At 35.7% G+C, this 21,289-nt stretch overlaps 1 protein-coding gene across 2 annotated transcripts in view; it reads right to left on the bottom strand.

Annotated features, from left to right (window-relative positions):
- The window catches only part of LOC149412735 (uncharacterized), a 207,580-nt gene extending 188,086 nt beyond the window's left edge, over positions 1-19,494 (bottom strand). The window contains exons 1-2 of one of the 2 annotated variants that reach the window (XM_089645645.1): positions 18,970-19,494; positions 11,681-11,805 (exon numbers count right to left, since the gene is read on the bottom strand). In XM_089645645.1, the coding sequence (XP_089501771.1) occupies positions 11,681-11,759 (79 nt within the window). In that variant the 5' untranslated portion in view covers positions 11,760-11,805; positions 18,970-19,494. Of the gene's footprint in view, positions 1-9,529; positions 9,771-11,680; positions 11,806-18,969 lie in introns of those variants that run through there. The other variant, XM_089645644.1, reaches the window with a different exon arrangement.
- Between the last annotated feature and the right edge of the window lie 1,795 nt (positions 19,495-21,289).

The following is a 21,289-nucleotide window of genomic DNA, read 5'->3' as shown; positions in this document are numbered from 1 at the left end:
ACGAAAAGGAAAGGCCTTTTTTTCTATATCTAAGATGATGCAATCAAAACATTGCGCTGGTTTTACTACGCGATACAAACTCGTTATTAAATTATAAATATGATTTAAGACTTTGACGGTCAACAGAATATTAATTACCTGTGTTTATTTTTGGTGGTCGTATTACACAAACGATATTATATCTCCAAGTCGCTTAAATCAAGTTCAGAAATATTGACCTTTTTTATCTTCTCAAATCTTTATACAAATTTAAAATTAGCTAAACTCTGTTATATTTATAGGCAGAGTAAATTGAGGTCAAAATGGTATGAAATTTCATACGCAGTTCGAAATGTATATTTTATGTGGTGTACTGTGAATTTCCCTCCGACTCGCAATTCACTTGATGGTCGAGAGATATTAATAATACTTCGGTTTGTCTGAGATTACGAGTACGTTTATTATCGTGACGTATTTACAATGAATATCTTACTGGACTTACGTACGTTCTATATGATGATATAAGTTTTTCTGAAGATTCTGAAGCGGGAAGATCGCTTACTGAGGATGCTAGCCTGTAGATCGGCTAACATCGGCTACCTTCGTAACCATTCGGGTATTAAACCCAAACGTCCGACATGTGGTACTTACTACTACTGACACGTGTACAGTCTTTTAGGGAGAATTGCCTTATTTAAAAAAAACTGACACCTATGGAGACACCTTAAAACTACATAGACTATATATCCTAACTTGAAACTACACACTCAGTATTTGCTAATATTAGAAAAAACTATTGTTCAGAAGGGGGTTAAATGTTCGGTTCTGAGATTTTTTTTTGACATGAGAGATGACGCTAGGCCAATTTTTAAATAATACTTATTTATTTATCGATAGACTTGACCAGTTTTTTTCAGTTCAAATGAATTATTTTAGGTTTTAAAACATATTACATCGAATTTTCAAAACATCGTATTTAGAGAACACGTCGCTCTTTCTACGGGGGAATTTAAGTATAGATTTATGCGATTTTTTTAACGATAGGTACAAGATAAACTGCATATCAGTCGTCAATTTGACATTTAAGTATTGAATATTTATTAAGGCAGATATTTATTTGGCAGTAGATAAAGGAATTGTGCTACAATTATGAAGTTCAACATTTATTGATTTTAAACGCTAAATCTAAAATAAACAAAAAATATATCAAACATTTTCACAAACTGTAAACACCGTTATAAACGTGTGGAAGATTTTAAGTTTATTTCTGATTCCGATCGTTGTACTAAAAACGCGAATTTAAATATTTTCATTCATAATTATTGATTTTAAAAACGACAGAAACGTATTATTAAAGACAGTTGTTGAAGCTGATTTTGGCTGCAAACTCTGTGAATAGCCAGATACAATCTACCTTTAGCGCCTCTGGCAACCTATTAATGAAATACAACACGAAAATCGCTTCGCGTCAAAAGAATCTTCATGCGAATGCGGCCGACATCTAAAAATTATCATTTAAATTGTCATTTAATTACATAAGATTCTACCTATCTCGAAATATAAAACAAAACCGCAAAATGTGTGATGATAAATCAAGAACAACATTGGTATAATAAACAAAGATAAAAAAAACTTATAATTCACTCATGCAAGTCATCTCGGCTTCAATATACATTCAACAACAATAGTATATAATATAGCACAAATAAAATTAAAAAATACCACTTATCATTAATAAGTAAATCCGTACGTTTAAAAATAAACTTTGATAACAATAACACATTTAGTATGCTCTTGGGTACACATGTCGGGTTTGAACCATTGAGATGTATAGATAGAGTCTATATTCGTTGCAAAATCAGTGCAAAATGTTGTATTGGTCGATGTCGCCGGAATACTTCCGACCGCAAACGAACTCGCCAAATGGAGTCGCCGACCGCCCGCCTCGCCACCGCCCGGAACATTTGTGCTCTTTGAGTTTTTTTTTACATTTAAATGCCAATTTACACCACTACTGATTATGGTAAAACACTATTTACCGATGAAAAGTTATACCATTGCTTTCCCTATCTTTTCCAGTACGACTTGTACAGTATCTCAGCGTGCATGTCGGCATTTTAAAGTCATCGCTGGAGACCTGCGCCCGGCGAGCGCTTGTAACCGACTGAAGCAAGTGGTGTCTCACAGCGGACAATGAACCGATGTTTGTGCCCCATACTTCGAACGCCAATGTTGGCTCTATCTATATTATATCTCAATGGTTTCAACGGAGGACGGAGGTCGTGATATAATACTATTATCACTACTTATGTCCCGTGAATTCAAAGTGATTACACAGCACGAATTATTTGGAAATTTCGACGCGCTACACGTGTAAATCAAATGCAAATAAGAGATAATGGGGGACTATTCTATTATTTGTCAACGAGAGTGTGCAAAATGATCGTGCGAATTTAAGAAAAAAATGGAGATGAATTATTGCTAAAATAGACATATCTATCTTGTCTTCCTTGCTCTAAGGAAAATGCTACCCTAACTAAATAACTAACTAACCATCACGCTGTTTACCGCAGGGTAGGCAAAGAGGACGGATCGCCAAACAACACGGTATTGGCACACACTCTTTGCTTAATTCGCATTCATACATCGTCTTCTGTTATTCCGACTCATGACACGGCCTGACTCAAGTATCTGGATCACTTGATCGTGGCATGTCTTTCTCGGGAGTACACGTCTTCTTCAACCATTCACGTTCGCTTCATATATTTTTCTTACACTCCAATCTTCGTTCATTCACTCTACATGCCCAAACCATCTAAGCGTCCCTTTCTTAATCTTACTAATTACGCTCACGTCATTGCATTCGTTGCAAATCTCCACATTTCTCACACGATCATAATAATAATAATAATATTCGACAATTTGTATAGCGCCGCTTTTGTGAGATTTCACCTCAGGGGCGCTTTACAGTTGATGCAGGTATTACAAAAAATATAAATATTACAGAAATAAAGTGAACTTAAGTAAAATGAAGAACAGGAACAGGTGACATGAAGATAGAAGATGGAGACTCTGCAGCAAGAATCCTAGGTGGTGAAGAAACTAGACCAGCTGCTGCAGCGAGAGAGTCCACCTAAAGTGCCAAAACGAGGTTCGTCATCCGTCCAGGTATGTGTCAGACACCATATCCTCACATAGATACCAATATGGTTTTACCACACATATCCCTCAGGGATCTCATTTCTACAGCATTCAGTCTACTCTCGTCCTTCATCTGCCATTTCCAAGCCTCACGCCATACATCAGGGTAGGCACCATCACTCCATTGCGGACTGCTAGCTTCGCTTTATTATTTTGCGGCCAAATAATTCGTCTTTATGTTTATATAGGGTTTTCCAATAAGGAGGTGTTATTTTGAATAGCACGCTAGTTCGGTAGATGTTATTTTTGAAGCTGTCATTTTTTGACATTTGACAGTTAGAAACTACGCCATTAATAAAAATGGAACGATACACGCTTCAACAACGTATTGAAATTATTAAAATTCACTTGAGTGAATCAAATGCAAATCATCTTGAGTGATGAGGCCCATTTCCGCCTCGGTGGCTTCGTCAACAAGCAAAATTGTCGCATCTGGGGCTCGGAAAACCCAAGAGTTATTGTTGAAAAGCCTCTCTATCCTCAACGTGTGATGTTTGGTGCGGTTTATGGTCCGGCGGAGTCATTGGACCTTACTTTTTCGAAAATGAGGCTGGAGCAACAGTTACGGTGAATGTATTGCGCTATCGAGAGATGATTAATGATTTTTTCTGGCCGGAATTGGATGGTATTGATCTGGACAACGTTTACTTTCAACAAGACGGCGCTACGTGCCACACAAGCAACGAAACCATTGATATTTTACGATTGAATATCAAAATAACACCTCTTATTGGAAAACCTATTTATACATGGATAGAGTAATGACAAAAGTAATATAAAAATGTGCATAAAGAAGATAACGCAAAGTCTACACAAGGTTTAGACAAAGTCCAATAATCGAGTCTTATTAAAGAATAAAATGTATAATCATTTGCACATCCATGATTAGTAGAGTTGATTGAGAAACAGAAATCAATTATTTCGGAGACTATGGGAAGGGATGTTGAATAATGACAGCCACACATTCTGTGTGTGGCTAGCTTATCTATTTAGGTGGCACTTAGTACATTTGTACACACAGACAACAAAATAAACAAACTATGTACCAACTATAAATGTACAATTTACATAGTGCCTACGTGTTGGAAACACGCTCCATTATTATTACCGTGTATGAATGAATCATGCATAAAAAACCCCTGGTACTAGATATAATTTATGTAGCCTTTTCCTGTCAATAAGTAAAAGACAGATAATACATTATAGCTCTGTTTTCCGATGTCTCCAATTAATCTGAGCTGATCCCGGAGTTAATTATTGTGATATTTTGTCTAAACCACGGCACATCTACTTTGAAAATGTTGTGAACCTAAATAAACTGCTAAGACACGGAAATTTTTTTTAATTGCTAATTTATTAAGAATCTCTTTCAATTATTAGTAATTCCGGATAAAAATGGGATTGCAGGCCTTACGCATGAATTAACAGGTTTCCTGATAAACTTTCAGTAACTTACTTACGTGTTAGGTGAATATTTTTGCATGACGAAAAATCTTTGTATCGTCATGACATATCGATAAATCATTCTTAAATTGATGGAGAAAACTAAGATGATGTTTTAGAAGTAGATGTCTGGCTATTTAGATCTGGATACTAAACATAGCTAAAGCCGTTTCAAGTAACGTTTTGTATGTCAGAAGCTTTCTGGTGAAAGACCATCATTCGGAATTGAAACGTTGCTTGAAATGGCTTTACCCGTGTCTGGTGAGCAAATCCGAAAAGCCAGGTAAGTACTTATCAACCTTCCACTTCCTAACCAAAAAAATCCTCTCATTGTAGCTATATTTGTGCACACCGATAATGGTTCAAAATGGTTGGAAATTGAAAACAATAAAAAACGTATGAACATATTAACAAGGACGACGTGGCTAAGCTTAACAGATCCTGTTATCCGGTATTTGATGGTTACACCAAAACTAAACGCCGAAAACCACATTAATTTAATTAATTATTATACCGACCTTGAGGATTATGAGCGGAACACGGTAGGTATCACTTCTACGTACATAAACAAACACTTCACCACAATCTAAACATCTGCCCTGATGATGGATACTAGTGTAACGCCGTCCGAAACGTTGGCTAAACCTTCAAAAGAAGCTGCGATAATAAGATGAAATTAAGGGTTACCGCAATATAATATCTCTAAATAGTATAAAATAAAGTTTTTGCGCTTAGTTCTTCTAAACTATGCAAAGGATTTTCACTATCATTTAGAGAATTTCTTCCGGAAGGTTTATGTATATAAAACATGGATATTATATTTATTGGAAGCAGAGAAAAGTCGAACAACGCCGGGTAAACGTCAACTAGTTATGTACAATTTAGTAAGTTTGCACGAATGGCCAAACCGGTATTACACCGTACCCGTGGGTACCTGGCCGTTCAGACCCAGTAGTGGTGGCGGGGGCAGTCTGCTGTGTGTAGGTACCTGTATCCTGTAGTCATTGGCCTTTAGGTACACCGTAAGACGGGCCTTATATGGCACGGAATCTAACTGGAGAGATTCGATCTCGAACTGAAGTGAAGTTTGTCTTGAATCGATAAATTAATAGGTAAGTAACTATTCAAAAACAGAACTAAAATCATGTTACTAAGTTGAATTCAATTATACTTCTCTCCACAGGCTGTCAAAGGAGGTTTTTAAAAGACATTTTTTATGAATGATTAGCTGATGTGCACCCGGGGTAACTCGGAGGTATGAACGGCTCGGATTAATTTTCATTAATTTGTTTCACTTGGTGGTGCCATGCCTTCCTCGGGCGTCAACGACTTCTTCTATACTGTACATTCTTCTCGCATCTCTAAATAATTATTTCATTCGTATCTTTCTCGGACGTCACCGAATTTTTCTACCATTCACCACCGCATATCATATTGTTAGAAAAACTACATTCCCGTACAGAGATAATAGTAGTATTCCTCGGGCGTCTCCGACTCCTTAAGGCGATCCAATACCAAGTAATGCAAAATCGGATGTTTTTGGTTTGAAAATTCGATTGCTTAGAAATACTACAGATGCTTTAATTAAATACTGCAAGTAGAACACATCTTGGGCTTGTCAGCAATCGATCATTTTTTTGATAAGACCTTTTATAAGCCTAGAAAAAAATAAAGTATCAGGAATAAAAAAAACTGTCTAGTGCAAATTATCCCATTTACAAACCCATTTTCGGATATTTTTTTTATTGTATAATGTGGGAAATTAATTTTTTTATTTGATAATCGAAGGAAATTTTCATATTTGTACCAGAACTTCACAAAATAAAACAAAATATGCATTTTCGCGTTGTTCATTTTTACACGAATATTGATCGATTTTCGGGGAGGTAACCATTGAATTTGCCATTGTGAAATAAACTCTATGCCGTCTACGTAAGGGTTACACGCTTTTGTATTTAGTTACCGCCCGGCGCTGACGGGGTAAAGACGTTCTTTATCTTAGTGCCGCTCTGTTCTGTGAAATTATTTCAACTAAAATCAGTTTACGTGTAATCGTTTTTTTTTAAATTCCTAGTTTTATACAATGGGGAGGAAAGATAATAAAAAAACTGGGTACGCTCAGTGGCCTAAAACAAAATACAAAAATATGCTTGAATATTTGGGGTTAGTTCAAATAATTTTTTTCATAATTAGGTACCTAAAAACAATAACGCAAGAAATATTTGTTTATTTTATGTTATTATGTTTAGAAATCAAACAAATAGGTATATATAATGAATAATAACAAATATACATTGCAAAATGAACGCACAATAAAATAAATTACAATCATTATTTAAATATACAAAAAAATTATTATAAATCGGTCATCATCGATTATAATTACCGAACACGATTAGACTATTAGGTAAAATATACTCATGGAGTAGGAATTAATTTTTAATTTTCGATGCATGCAATGTCTTTTGTAATATACTTATCTAAATGTTTTTTACAGGCCTCTACGCAATCTTTCCTTAAAAAAGATTAAAAAATACTGCTGTTTCAATAATTCCTAAATATAATTAGGTATTGTAATTTATTTAATTTAGTCGATTTATATGATACTATTTAAAAAACAACCATACAATAATTTATTATTACTTCTTTCTGCCAAAAATATGTAAATAACGCACCTGAACAAAACAAAGAGTAAAGAGTGTAGAGTGTAAAACCAATTTCAAATTTCGCGCGCTTCTGCGTACCGAAGCGACGCACAGTGGTAAAATTTAACGAAATTTGGGACGTATTTAGTCTTAAAAGGTTCTAAGGGTTAAGTTTATTACTAGGATTGTTATAAAGTGGTCAATTATTGTCAGTTCACGCATTACAGATTGCTTGTGTTTTATGTTTTATTCTAAATGGTCAATGCAGGTTTTGGAATTGTTCATTTTTCGAGTGAATTCATTTATAAGGCTTAAAAAAGACCATGAGAGTCCTTAGATACTTTTTTAGGGATCACAATTATCCAGAATAATGATGTAAATCTCCAATAAGACAAACTTTTGATCGATAGATTGATACCATAGTTGATTGCTTTCCAAATAAAATTTTGAGACAATTGGCATTTATTATTGTGATTTACTTCACATCGGCTTTTATTTCATTTTTATGTTTATAATTTGTCTTTGCGTAGCATTTGGTTTATTTTAAATTAAATTTGAGTAAGTATTTCATCCAACAAATTTCCAGGCTTGGAGATTTTTAGTTTATTCCATACGTAGTAATGCAAAATCATGTGTTTTTTGTTTGAAAATTTGGTCGCCTAGAAATGTTTCAGATGCTTTAATTAAATACTGCGAGTAGAATACATCTTGAATTTTAAAATAATCGAGTATTTTTTAGATCAATCTTTTTATAAGCCCAGAAAAAAATAATGTATGAGGCCTATGAAAACTGCTTTAAAGATCAAAATCTCCTACTTACGAACTTATTTTTGTACATGATTTTATTGTATAATGTGGCAAATGAAGTTATTTATAAAATGATTAAAAAAAACAAATATTTATGCCTGAACATCCACAAAATAAAATAAAAGGCAAATTTTGGCCATGTTTTTTTCTTGTATAAATCAAAACAGGCGGATGGTGTTAAGCGGGAATTTAAACCTTATCGCCATCTAAGTAAGGGTTGTTATTGGTAGCGGCTCAATTTAAAATATAACACGACGTAGTGCATCTCCTTATATGATAAATGGAAGAGTTATGCATTATGCCGATATTATATTATACCGGATTTTTGACAAATTTTACCAGTGTGCGTTTATGGGCGTAATTGGTTAAATATAAGTCTGGGGTTCGGCTTTCTTTTATTGGTTCTCAAGTTTTTTATAACCCATGCCAATAGGCCGCGCCCCTTCCGAATTCGAAGGACATCTGGAATATGAGATCGTCTTAAACCATTCAAACACTCTACTCTAAACACCACTGGCACTAATAAGAACAAACCTTTCAACGAAATCGGTCGAAATAGTTTTGGAGTCCATTGGAGTCTATATACAAACATTCATTTATATATATATAGGTAGAATCCCAAGTCCTCCATCATGACGAGCAATATTTTCGGCTTACTGTGGTGGTAGTAGGAGATTTTAAAATTATTGTCAGGTAATTCGTAACCCGGGAATGTTTCTTTTAAAAATTAAACATAAATCGACTGTTTTTATAATTTATTTTTAATATCTACAAAACGACGCCACAGAAGGCAAAGAATTTAGTAGAATAACTTAGAAGTTAGATAAATTGCTAGAAGATGCAGAAGAGGTAATAAGTACCTTTATTAGTTCTACACAATTAAAATAACTTTTGAAATTTCTGAGGTAAGAGGGGACTTTGGGGGGGGGGGGGGGAACTATCAAAACCGAACTGTCAAATCACACGAAATTTTGAAACTTTGATTGACAAAAAACGTAACTTTAATGTAGTATTTTCCGTTCCCGGATGTAAATAGTTGGCTTTTATATTAATTAAGTTGAATCAAAGTATTATTTCAAGAAACATTCGCACTAAGCCAGCTATCCTAAAAAAACACCTTTAAGTCTAATCATATGATAACATAAACAAAAGCACCTCGATTGACAATAGCAACAATGCATCTTTTCTGAAAAGTAGACTCCAAACTGAAAAATCACAAGAAAAATCACGAGACGCCACTGTTTTGAACAGCTGATGCATGCGAACCAACAATCATAGCATTTGAGTCGGTTAAGTACGAAAGATTTTCGACGTAGAAATTTTTTTCATTGATCGCCTGAAAACAGCTGACTAATATAATATTTAGTAGTATTATGTTTTTATATAAGTAAAAACTACTACAAACTTTACGTTGCAATTCCTAAAACGTCACAATAAACCACAAGAATACATACGCGTGGTAACGGAAATGTAAAGAACACAATAAAATGTCCACTGTTTAGTATAAGTACGTCACTGGCTAGCGGAAAGAAAATTTTTCTCCGATACTGAAAAATTTTAGCACTGAATTTATACTATTTGATGTCTTTATCAATGCAGTTATCACAGGTTAGGTGTATAACCAATAATAATTGTTTATTTCTTAACACATTACCATTCAAAGTTTATTTTTAAACATCACAAAAACGCTGGAAAAATCATTATTACATCGGTGCAGTAAATTTCATATGACGCACGCCGGTAGTGGGGAAACTGGCGAAACAGAGCGCACAGAAGACTATAGCAAAAGGCGTCCAACCGGCGAGGCGGTTCGACGGGAACTGGCAAACTTAGAAAAACGGCGAGGGCAAATCGACGGATTTTCCGCGCGCGCAGCGCAAGAAATCGTGAGGAAATTACGAACAACCGAGTCAAAAGGTCAAAACTTATGCAAACAACAAATATCTGAGCATATATATAAAAATGCACTTTTATACTCATGTTGTTTTACTAGCACTTTTACTTGCGTGGTGCAGATGAGTCGTTCAGAAAAGTGGTTACCACTGAAAGAAAATGTAAATTTTTACCCTTGCGTAACATTCTTTATGCTTTCAAACAATCTGTCCTTTTTTCTCGTGTGCGTTACTTAATGTACTTTGATTGTTTGGCGATGCATTTCCCCGCCTCCCTCACTACTTGTCTAGGAGGAATGAAAAGCCTGTTGAGGTATCCACGGCAAGGACGTTGCCATGATAATATGAGTGTAATGTGTAAGTTATTGTTACAACGCGCTGTTGTTTTTGAATTTAGAATACACGTGTTGTTTTGAATGCGTTCGGCCGGATGTGGAAAATAAAAGAAAACACAAAAGGTTACAATTACAAAACATGTTATTTTGTTATTCAACACATAGTATAGTGCATTCAAAACAATAATGGACATATACACACGTGGAAATAATAGGTTAATGCCGCAACAGGGACTTGACCTCGCGATCTTTCGGTATACGGGCGACTGCTCTAAATTACTGAGCTATCGAGGCAAGTCGCAGATCTGCTGTAATTAACAAATAGGCAGTGGCGGCTCGTGATATAAGCAACCAAGTTTAACAGTATTGCTAAATATTGCGAAACAACGTAACCACCATTTATCCAAAATACGCGAAAATCTAACAATTTCCGTAATGAAATAAACATTCATCAAAAAATTTGGCGTTTCCTTAAAAAAATGAGAAGATAAAATCATCTCTTGTAAAATTTGGTTTTTGTCGGTTACGATCTTTTGGTCGTTGAAGGACAAGTTATAGTTTTTTTGTTTTATGTGGATACTGCACAAGAATCCCAACTGCTCCCAACCATCTGGAACCAGTGAGACTATGGCATCATCTATGAGGCTGAAGGTAGTGAGGAGGAGAAGAAAGTGGGAAAGGATAAAGGTGGGAAAGTACCTGACTATTCAGATCTGGTCACCAAAAACGGCCAAAGGGCAATACTGTGAGTATATTTATTGTTTTTGTGTCTAATTCGTAGAACTCCATTATACATTTTTTTTAAATTTACTTAAAATCAAATTTAATAGTATAATTATTAAGTTCTGCAAGTATTTTTTGGTTTTTGTTGTTGTTACAGCTGTTTCGGCTTTCAAGGCCAATTTCAAACTGTGGTTTAGCCACGTTTAGACGACTTATTAATATGAGTCTATTTTACCCCCTCCCAAATTTAAAATGATTTATTACCGGTTAAACCAATTTACTGATAAAAATAATTGTGACAATAGATCTATTGTCACAATTATTAAATTTGATTTAAATTAAATTAAAAAAATAAATAAAATAAAATAAAAATACTGAGAGTATCTGCCACTCTGGAACGTGCAGCAAATATAATATATATTCTTTTTAATGAATAAATTGTGAAATAACACAAATTCATCAAATAAAATTTACTTGCGCACTCCAGTATTTCAACCCGCGATCTTCGGATTGCTTCGGATTGGAGGACCCTCAAGGAGTGACATAGCAAGGAGGATTAACAGCCACTGGTAACTGGTGGGGGACATACGAAAGACCGTTGGTGATACCGGTATTGAAGGTCGTAGGGTATTAACGACTTGTTTGTGGAACTTACCTATGGATTCCGAGTCCCCCCGCACCCGTTCCTGCTGCTCTATGAACTGCGCGGCCTCCAGCAGCGTGGCTAGGCTCATGGCGCCCGGCACCCCCCTCCGAGAAGCACCCCAGCGCGCCACCCACCTGAAAACAGCGCACACACCTTATTATCCTCCCAACTCCTTCTGCGTGGAAACAAAAGAGACAGAATATAGCAGGCTGTCGAGTGACTCCGATCAAATAGGAGATACGTTATGTTACTTTCGCCCTTCTCACTTGTTTGAATGGAGACGAAAGAGACAGAATATATCAGGCTGACGAGTGACTCCAATCAAATAGGAGATACGTTATGTTACTTTCGCCCTTCTCACTTGTTTGAATGGAGACGAAAGAGACAGAATATAGCAGGCTGTCGAGTGACTCCAATCAAATAGGAGATACGTTTTGTTACTATCGCCCTTCTCATTTGTCCTGAATGTAGACGAAAGAGACAGAATAGAGCAGGCTGTCGAGTGAATTCACTCAAATAGCAGATACGTTTCCTTCCAATCGTCCTGAATGGAGACGAAAGATACAAAATATAGCAGGCTGTCGAGTGACTCCAATCAAATAGGAGATACGTTATGTTAAAAGTAACAAAGAAAGCGCCCTTCTCACTTTTTGAATGGAGACGAAAGAGACAGAATATATCAGGCTGACGAGTAACTCCAATCAAATAGGAGATACGTTTTGTTACTATCGCCCTTCTCATTTGTCCTGAATGTAGACGAAAGAGACAGAATAGAGCAGGCTGTCGAGTGAATTCACACAAACAGCAGATACGTTTCCTTACAATCGTCTTGAATGGAGACGAAAGATACAAAATATAGCAGGCTGTGGAGTGACTCCAATCACATAGCAGATACGTTTTCTTACAATCGTCTTTCTCATTCGTCCTGAATGGAGACGAAAAATACAGAATATAGCAGGCTGTCCAGTGACTTCAGCGAAATATCCGTAGAAATAGAATATGGTACTCAATTTATTAAATCGATAAGAGTTCAATTTGTGAATAGTCACTGTTGCAAATGAAGCTACGATAAAGCGATAGGCACGCGAAAACGTACGACGGATCTATCGTGCATTGGCTTCTCAAAAGCTGGACGTACAGTACAGCAGTGTACAGGGCCCTCAGATACGTTAACAGCAGGTGCATGCATGTATGTAACAACATAACGTCCCGTGACTTTCACGGGTAAACTAACTACAGGGTTTTCCGATAAGAGGTGTTATTTTGATATTCAATCGTAAAAGATCAATGGTTTCGTTGCTTGTGTGGCACGTAGCGCCGTCTTGTTGAAAGTAAACGTTGTCCAGATCAATACCATCCAATTCCGGCCATAAAAAACCACTAATCATCTCTCGATAGCGCAATCCATTCACCGTAACTGTTGCTCCAGCCTTATTTTCGAAAAAGTAAGGTACAATGACTCCGCCGGACCATAAACCGCACCAAACAGTCACACATTGAGGATAGAGAGGCTTTTCAATGATAACTCTTAAGTTTTCCGAGTCCCAGATGCGACAATTTTGCTTGTTGGCGAAGCCACCGAGGTGGAAATGGGCCTCATCACTCAAGATGATTTGCATTTGATTCACTCAAGTGAATTTTAATAATTTCAATGCGCTGTTGAAGCGTGTATCGTTCCATTTTTATTAATGGCGCAGTTTCTACTTGTCAAATGTCAAAAAATGACAGCTTCAAAAGTAACATCTACCGAAATAGCGGGCTATTCAAAATAACACCTCTTATTGGAAAACCCTTTACATAACATTATAATTATCATGTACGAAAGTAGTTCGTCCACTGATCATTTCGAACTTAAGGCGATGCAATGCGAATTAATGCATAATAAGTAATGAAAATTTGATCGCTTAAAAATATTATAAAAGCTCTAATTAAATACTGCAAGTAGAACGTATCTTGGCTTTGAAAATAATCGAGTAATATAAGCCTACAAAAAAATTCTTTCATGTTAATGTCCTGTTTACGAATCTCTTTTCGAATGTAATTTTATTATATAAGGTGGCAAATTAAGTTCTTTACAAAATAATCAGTTATTTTTTTAATTTTTGTGGATGAATATCATAAAATAAAATTTGCATTATGGCTTTTTTTGCACAAATTAACACAGGCGGCACACAACGAATTTGTAACTGAGAATTTCAACCTTATGCCATCTGCGGAAGGACTTAGATCGTATATGTTGGTATCCGCCCAAATGCCTCTATGACTCTGACTGCACGATGCTTCGCTCGATGAAAAATATCTTTGCTGAATAACAAAATATCGTTAGGCTAGCTTTAGACTTGTAAGTTTTTTCGTAAATTTACGACTTCTAGCCAATGGGCATATTGGATTTTCAAAATGCAATATGCCCATTGGCTAGAAGTCGTAAATTTACGAAAAAACTTACAAGTCTAAAGCTAGCCTTAGGATAGCGATAACTAGGGTCTCAACCACAGACATAGGAATTATCATATGTCTATGGTCTCAACTGAATTTTAAATATCGCGCGCTTTCGAACTACAAAATCGACGCACAGTGGTCAAATTTTAAGAAATCGTAAATTATTTAATAATTATTAATTCCATATTTGTAATAAGCATTTACTTTGTGGCTCGTCATAATTTACAATAAAAGATATAAATTTGTAAAGAAAAAATAAATAAAGATACAAATTTAAAACGTTTTAATATTCTCCTGACAAAGGAAGGGTGCTTCCGAAACCGGTAGAGTGCAATTAAAATTAAAGTGGTCTAAAACAAATTCATATCTTTTATTGTAAATTATTAATTTATTTAATTTTCCACACAAATTTAATTTAAACAACAACTTATTTAGCGTCACTGTTTGAACTGCCACAATCATTTAATAAAAATAATAATTTGTATAGCGCCGTTTTTTTGATAAATCACCTTAAGGGCGCTGTAATAATTTTTTGAGTTCCTAGGCTGTCTTATCCAATTTTATGTACTTACAACAATGTGATTTTTTAAATTTCTAAGTTATATGAAAATATTTTTAACGTCCAGATAATTATATCAAATATTTATAGAAGAGGTAGATAAAAATAATAATTGGATAACTTGTATAGCGTCGTTTTTGTAAAAAATCACCTCAAGGGAGCTATAAAATATTATAAATGATATGAACGTAAATATTATTAATTAGACATTTCATATTTTGTAGAATGTGCTAAAAAAGATATTTGTTGGTTGGGAACTGCCTCAAAAACAATAATACAATGTTGTATATACATCGTAAAACAAATGGTTACACAAAAACCAAAATTATAAATATATTTACGATAATAGCATAGACATATGAATATTAGTAGACCTGCCCTAAGTGATTAAAAGCGTATTATCCCCACTCCCCATACCGGTTCCATTGAGCCGGCTGGGCTCGCATATGGCCTCAAGTGAAATTTGAAAACGTGACGTCATCATTCTTGTGCGAACTATGGTCGAGGCATCATCGGTTCATTTTACGAAATAACACGGCAAAATGTTGACTTGTACTATGAAAACTTGTAAAAATAGATTTGAAAAAGAGAATAAACCCAATTGTCGTATTACATTCCATATATAAGCATTATTTTACTTTATTTTAAGCATATTCACATCGTATAATATAGATCAGTTTTAGAAACATATACTATCACATCGAGAAACGTCTGGACGCGAAACACAAAGCTGGTTGGTTGCTGGGAAGTAAATTATGAACATTTATAAAAGTGTCTTAACTAAATACTTAAACGAAATATTCGACTCTGAAAATGCAACCGAATTTTTTGCCGAATTTGGACATCGCAAATTTGTTCATAACGTGGCGAGTAATTTGCGCTCCCATGTAAAAATGTCTATTCATTCTAAAGCAGATTTTACTTTTAAGAAGTAAATGGTGATATTATAATGCGAGATGCCTATTTACTGTCAGATTGATTTATTGACGAATCACAGTCAGCCTTACTCCCTTCGTTCTTCAACAGTTGATTTTACCCCTCGTCATTATCTTCTCGTCTATTAATTCCTATGTCTGTGGATAATAGGGATAAAGTCGGAATGATTTCACTTTCATTTGTCTTTCTTCAGACAATAATTTCATTCAGGAAGCTTTCCGATTTCGTTCTGCCACTTTCTATCAGCCATGCGGTAATTTGCTTCCGAAGAGGGTTTTCTTTTAACCTTACTGCATTGCTGCTTGAACCCATTATACGCCTTAGGAGCCAGGAATACATGGAAACGTTGTCCAAACGATGTATTCATTTTTGGTACTATCATCCTTGGTTCTGATCTTAGTCTTGTTGCGTAACTGTGATCTACAAGACTATGAAGCTTGGGATTGTTCGTATAGTACATTATGAGTTCATGTATATACATCTGTCTTACGTTTAATATTTTGTTTCCTTATATAAGGGTATCGATGGATACATACATATAAGGTTTTTTATCATCACTCTTATTACAGCTTTTTGTGCCTTGGCTAACGGGTCTAGTATAGTTTTGGCTGCACCGCCCCAGTTTAGTATGCCATACCTGATAATTGTTTGGATCGAAAGTCAGACAGCCGTAATATAGGAATGCTGAGTCTGTTTTACAGATATTTCAATGGAGCCTGCTCTAAGGATCGTGCGTGAAACTAGACGGACGCGAGCGGAATACTGGTTCAAAGTTGATCTTGGTTCATGAGAACGGGTCATTTATCTCGGTTTTGAATAAGTCGGCTCATATTTTTCGGAGCTCTTCAAAACCCGCATTATTAAATCCCTTCCAACAGCCCCTTCCTTAACGCAACCCACAATGCTGCCCAACCGATGGCGATATAGCTCCCCATATTTAAGCTGGTTCCATGATATTTGATCAAAATGAAAATTCAACACACCTCTAAAAAGTGATGAAACAAAGTTTAATAGTTTTCATGACTTTATATCACTTTATGGAAGTGTGTTGAATTGTCATTTTGATGACGTACCCGGTCATCATTTACACTGTATAGATAGAGGCACTCCTGTAAGGTGTGACATACAAAAAAATACTAAAATTACGTGACCAATTTTAAAAATCATAAAAGGTTAAAAAAAAACTGTTTTTGTGCCTACCGTAATATTTTTTAAATGGAAGTAACACATTCTACAAATTAACCGTCGATGTATGATTTTTACAGTGTATTTAAATAATTATTTCATATAATTTGTTTTTTCGACTAATTTTAACAGTGTGCGTTTAAGGGCGTAACTGGGAGTTTTCTTTTTATTGGTTGTTAAGTCTTTTCAATTATTTTATGATCCTTCACAAGATGCCACGCCCCTCCCGATTTCTAATTTTCCGATGACTAATGGATCGCCTTTGAAGGCGAAGCCTAATGTGAAATCACTAATTAGATCTTTACTACCAATCGGTTTACATTATGAATTAAAAAATATATACTATGGATAAATTGAAGCTTTTCCTGCGACAGTTTCCCTTGATTAACTTTTTTATAGAATTATTCACAAGATAAATAAAAACCACTCTTGTGCTTGAAATCAAGCGTTTCTTGACTCCGTTTGCCAAGAAATTTTTACGCATGTTACCTAAATTCGTTGCGATATAAGGCATACTGAGAATTTACACATTTTGGCTAGTAGCTTCCTTTAGTTTAGCATTTTTCTTTAGTTTAGATAGTTGAATTTAAAAAAATAATATTAGGAAATCATGGACACATTGCGATATAAATATAAATGTACCTTGCTAGTTAATTCAAGCAGAAAAGCTTTGCCTCATTACAAAGGACTATCCCATCGAAACCGTAGTTTTAACAACTCCCCCATTTTTCCAAAAAAATTATTTTCTTTGCTTATTCAATGAGAATTGGACATTGTTTCGTTCCTTCACACATTTTTAAAAATTTATTTGCTTGAATCCCCCAGATTGTAGTTTCTGTAGTCTAGAAGAGGGAACTTTATATAAGATATTTTGTGGTTGTCCCTCTCTAAACCAACATCTTCTCTTCTAAGTTTGAACTCGACTATAACCCTCCAGATAATTACGAAATCTTCCCATTTGAATTCACCTTCCTTCTCTCACTAGAACACCCTTGAAGGGTGAAAAAATATTCAAATTAAAAAATAAGTATCACTGGAAAATAGTTCGTCAACTAATTATATTCAACGTAAGTACTTTGCCTTAGTTCAGCGCTCCAATTACGACAATTCATTAAATATAATATATTAGGGTACAAAATAAATATTATATTGTGCGAAAATAGTTTGTCAAGTGATTATATTCTACGTAAGCACTTCTTTAGTTCAGCGATCCGATGACGAATGCTCCAAGGGCATTCAACAGTCGGCGAATGACTCCTCGTGCTGCACTCGACAGCCTTGGTGGGGAAAGTCGACGTAAAACTAGTTTTTTTTTTCATCATAAACTACAAGTATCTATCTATCGTGAACAATAAATACTTGTGCAAGTTGGCTGGCTATTTATGTCTTCCCGCTAAATTATCTACCAGCTAGGTACCTACGTGGAATTATTTATAACTAATAATGTCGATATTCTTATCTGGAATTTGGACACACAAATATAAGTCATAGTACAGAACCACCAATATTGAAGGAAAAATCGAAAATACCTTACGAGGTAGGTAGGTACCTAACTTAACTAGTACCTACATAAAACGGGCGAGATTTGAGTGACGTTTGAATAGAATTTTTTTTAAATATGGGTTGGTTTATGTAAAAGTAACATTGTTTCTATAAGGTTGTACATTGGTAAATGCATACGGAGAATTGATTTTATCATTCAATGCGATAATTACATTGTATGAAACGGCGTCAGATGCGATAATAATAATAAGTGAAGTGAGAGAGTGTACTTTGACACAGCTGCTACTTGTAATACACCTGTCAAACAGTATAGCTACAGCACAATGGTGGTTTGTGTTTTTAAACATTAAAACATCTTCAAATCGTGGAAATCTCTTTGAGTTGGCTAAAAATGAATGCAAAACAATGCACGCATTCAATTTAAGGGCGTGAAACGTGAAATAAGCCGAGAACAATAAACTAGATTTTCTGTCACGAGCCAAACACGTAAACATTGAACGAGCGAGAGGGACAACGGAATGCTCAGCCAATGGCGGGCCGCGGAACCAGAGACGTCACAGATCCCGGCCTCCTGATTGGTCTGGCTGTCCGCGGTACAGCACGCCACGCAGGGAACCCACACATGGCCAACTCGGAATTATAAACTATTATTATTTACATCGAGATGTCTACTTACGGGTCGTTGCAGAGCCGCCGACCGCTGCCACGGATAGAGGACAACCCGTCGGTGATTCCTGATCACATGAGACACCCGAGCTATTAATAAACTTTCACTAGATTCACGCTTTACGTCACTGTGGTAAAATCAACAACACATCACTCTGTCACGGGCGGCGATCCGCAGAGCACTCGCCGGCTTCAGAACATCTTAACGGGGTTAAAACATGCCAAAACAGAGGGAAAAGAGACGCGGCCCGATCGATTTGTCAGCGCGCAACAAGCCAGCCAGCGAACAACCACTGCGCATAAAATGATCGAGTGACATGCTTAGCAAAACACTATCGGAAGGGGGGGGATCTAGTGAATCTACCACTCCACAAACGATCGTGAAAAGGACTCCCTATTACTGTTCCCGAGTCTGAATCTGACATGTAGGGTTACGTCACTATTTGCACAAAAGTTTACCGGGCGATTCGGTAATTCTCGGCGGTATTAAAGTCAGTAAACGAGCGGGCGCTTTCCTCGGCCAAAAGTATGACTGGCCATGCTTGCAAGCGCTCAGCTCACGTGTCTCTACTGATATACCGCCCAATGGGAGTGCGAGCTGCAGTCACGTGGACTGGCGGGCCAATCGCGGCCGTCCGGTGACGTCAGCCGGTGTACAGGGCGTTGATAGTGGTGTACTGAGTGCGGACTGTGAGGGGATATGCGGAAATCTGTCAAGCCACACTAACCAAATATTATTCTGCCGCTGAGAGGTGCGTTGTGTCGCAACCAGAGTTGACACGAACACATTACTCACACTTGTATACAGCATGTTTTAAACATTTCACTCGACTTCAGAGAAGAATAATACAATCATGCTTTTTTAAAGTAACCAACTGACCTTCACGCCGTTTCCCCGAAGGAGAAGGACAAAGAAAGACAAATCATTTGTTTGCGCCCTCATATACGCAAAATGAATATGAATAAATAGTTTTGTCCATATAAAAACTCAATTCTATCGAGAAAGGCATACAAATACAATATTGGATTGAATCATCGGTAAAATATTGTATTTGTGTGCCTTTCTCGAAAGAATTAAGTCTTTAAACGAACAAAACTATTGATTCATATTCATATTGCGTATATACGGGCGCAAACAAATGATTTGTCTTAATATTGTAAAGCAATACCTTGCAAAAGCGTATTTAAACAAAATTAATTAATTAACGCCATCTGTGAACACGTAGAATACAACGAGCGTTGCGTTTAACCTTAAATCGAACGATTACGATATTTTAATATTTTTAATGTTTGTTCAATTCTCTCCTTATATACAATAAAAAACAGACGTAAACAGCTGTTTCTCCAGGTTGTTGCATGCAAGCTGAGCTATCGGTGGTTTTGGTATGAATACATTTATTTTCATATTATTTTTAAGCACTAATCATTAGCTTGATACACCTATGTATTTATTTTTATTTATTTACGTTAATTTTCGTCAATACTAAAAATGCAAAAAATAAGGAAAATACTCTCTGGCGAAGTTAGGATCAAATCACTTTTTATTGAACGTTAAATTGAAATAGATTTTTTAATTAATATTCAACATTAATTAAAAACTTCACAAAATCAGTATTTTTTTATCGAAGTGGCTTGGCTCATTTCTGCATAACGCCAATCAAATGTGTAGTTGTATTACCAATACCAATCAGATCTCTTTGTTTGCGAAAGTGGAGAAAATATTATTGTTGGTTTCTCCCAAATTAGTAAACTATATTCTATACGATCTATTTCAGAACGACTAATTAATAAGGCAGTTTAATTAGTAATTAGTAACAGCGATACAGAGACGATAATATTATATAATAATAATAAAAACAGTCTTGACTTTTCCGACACCTTTCCATTTGACATTTGGTTGCGCTGATTTACAGAATGGATAAACTGACAGAGGTGCGCTGTGGGCGTGTCCGCGTTCGTAAAGTGAGCTCAATTTTTCCTTACTTCTGGGTGAAATCACTGTAACATTTTCAAATATACATCTTTCGTTCACAGAGAAAACTTACTGATATTAAATATTGCAATTTTTTAAAGAATCTCTTCAAATTATACGTAATCCTGTTTAAAACGGGATTGAAGGCCTTTAACGAATAAATCGATAGATAATTGATATAAACTTTTAGTAAAAAAATGAATGTGTTTTTGCTATGTCGAAACACGTGTTCATAAATATTCTAATTTGTTTGCATTTCATCATTGTATATTATCAGGACAAATGAACAAGTGTTCCGATTTATTAAGGATGTGCTAAAAGGGTCAGGAAACGGTCTGCAATCCCGTTTTTAAACGGA

Source organism: Hesperophylax consimilis, chromosome 22 (assembly GCF_061612785.1).
Source record: "Hesperophylax consimilis isolate HC1 chromosome 22, BYU_Hcon_1.0, whole genome shotgun sequence".
NCBI classification, from domain to species: Eukaryota; Metazoa; Arthropoda; class Insecta; order Trichoptera; family Limnephilidae; genus Hesperophylax; species Hesperophylax consimilis.
This window is presented reverse-complemented; position numbering and strand designations above follow the sequence as displayed.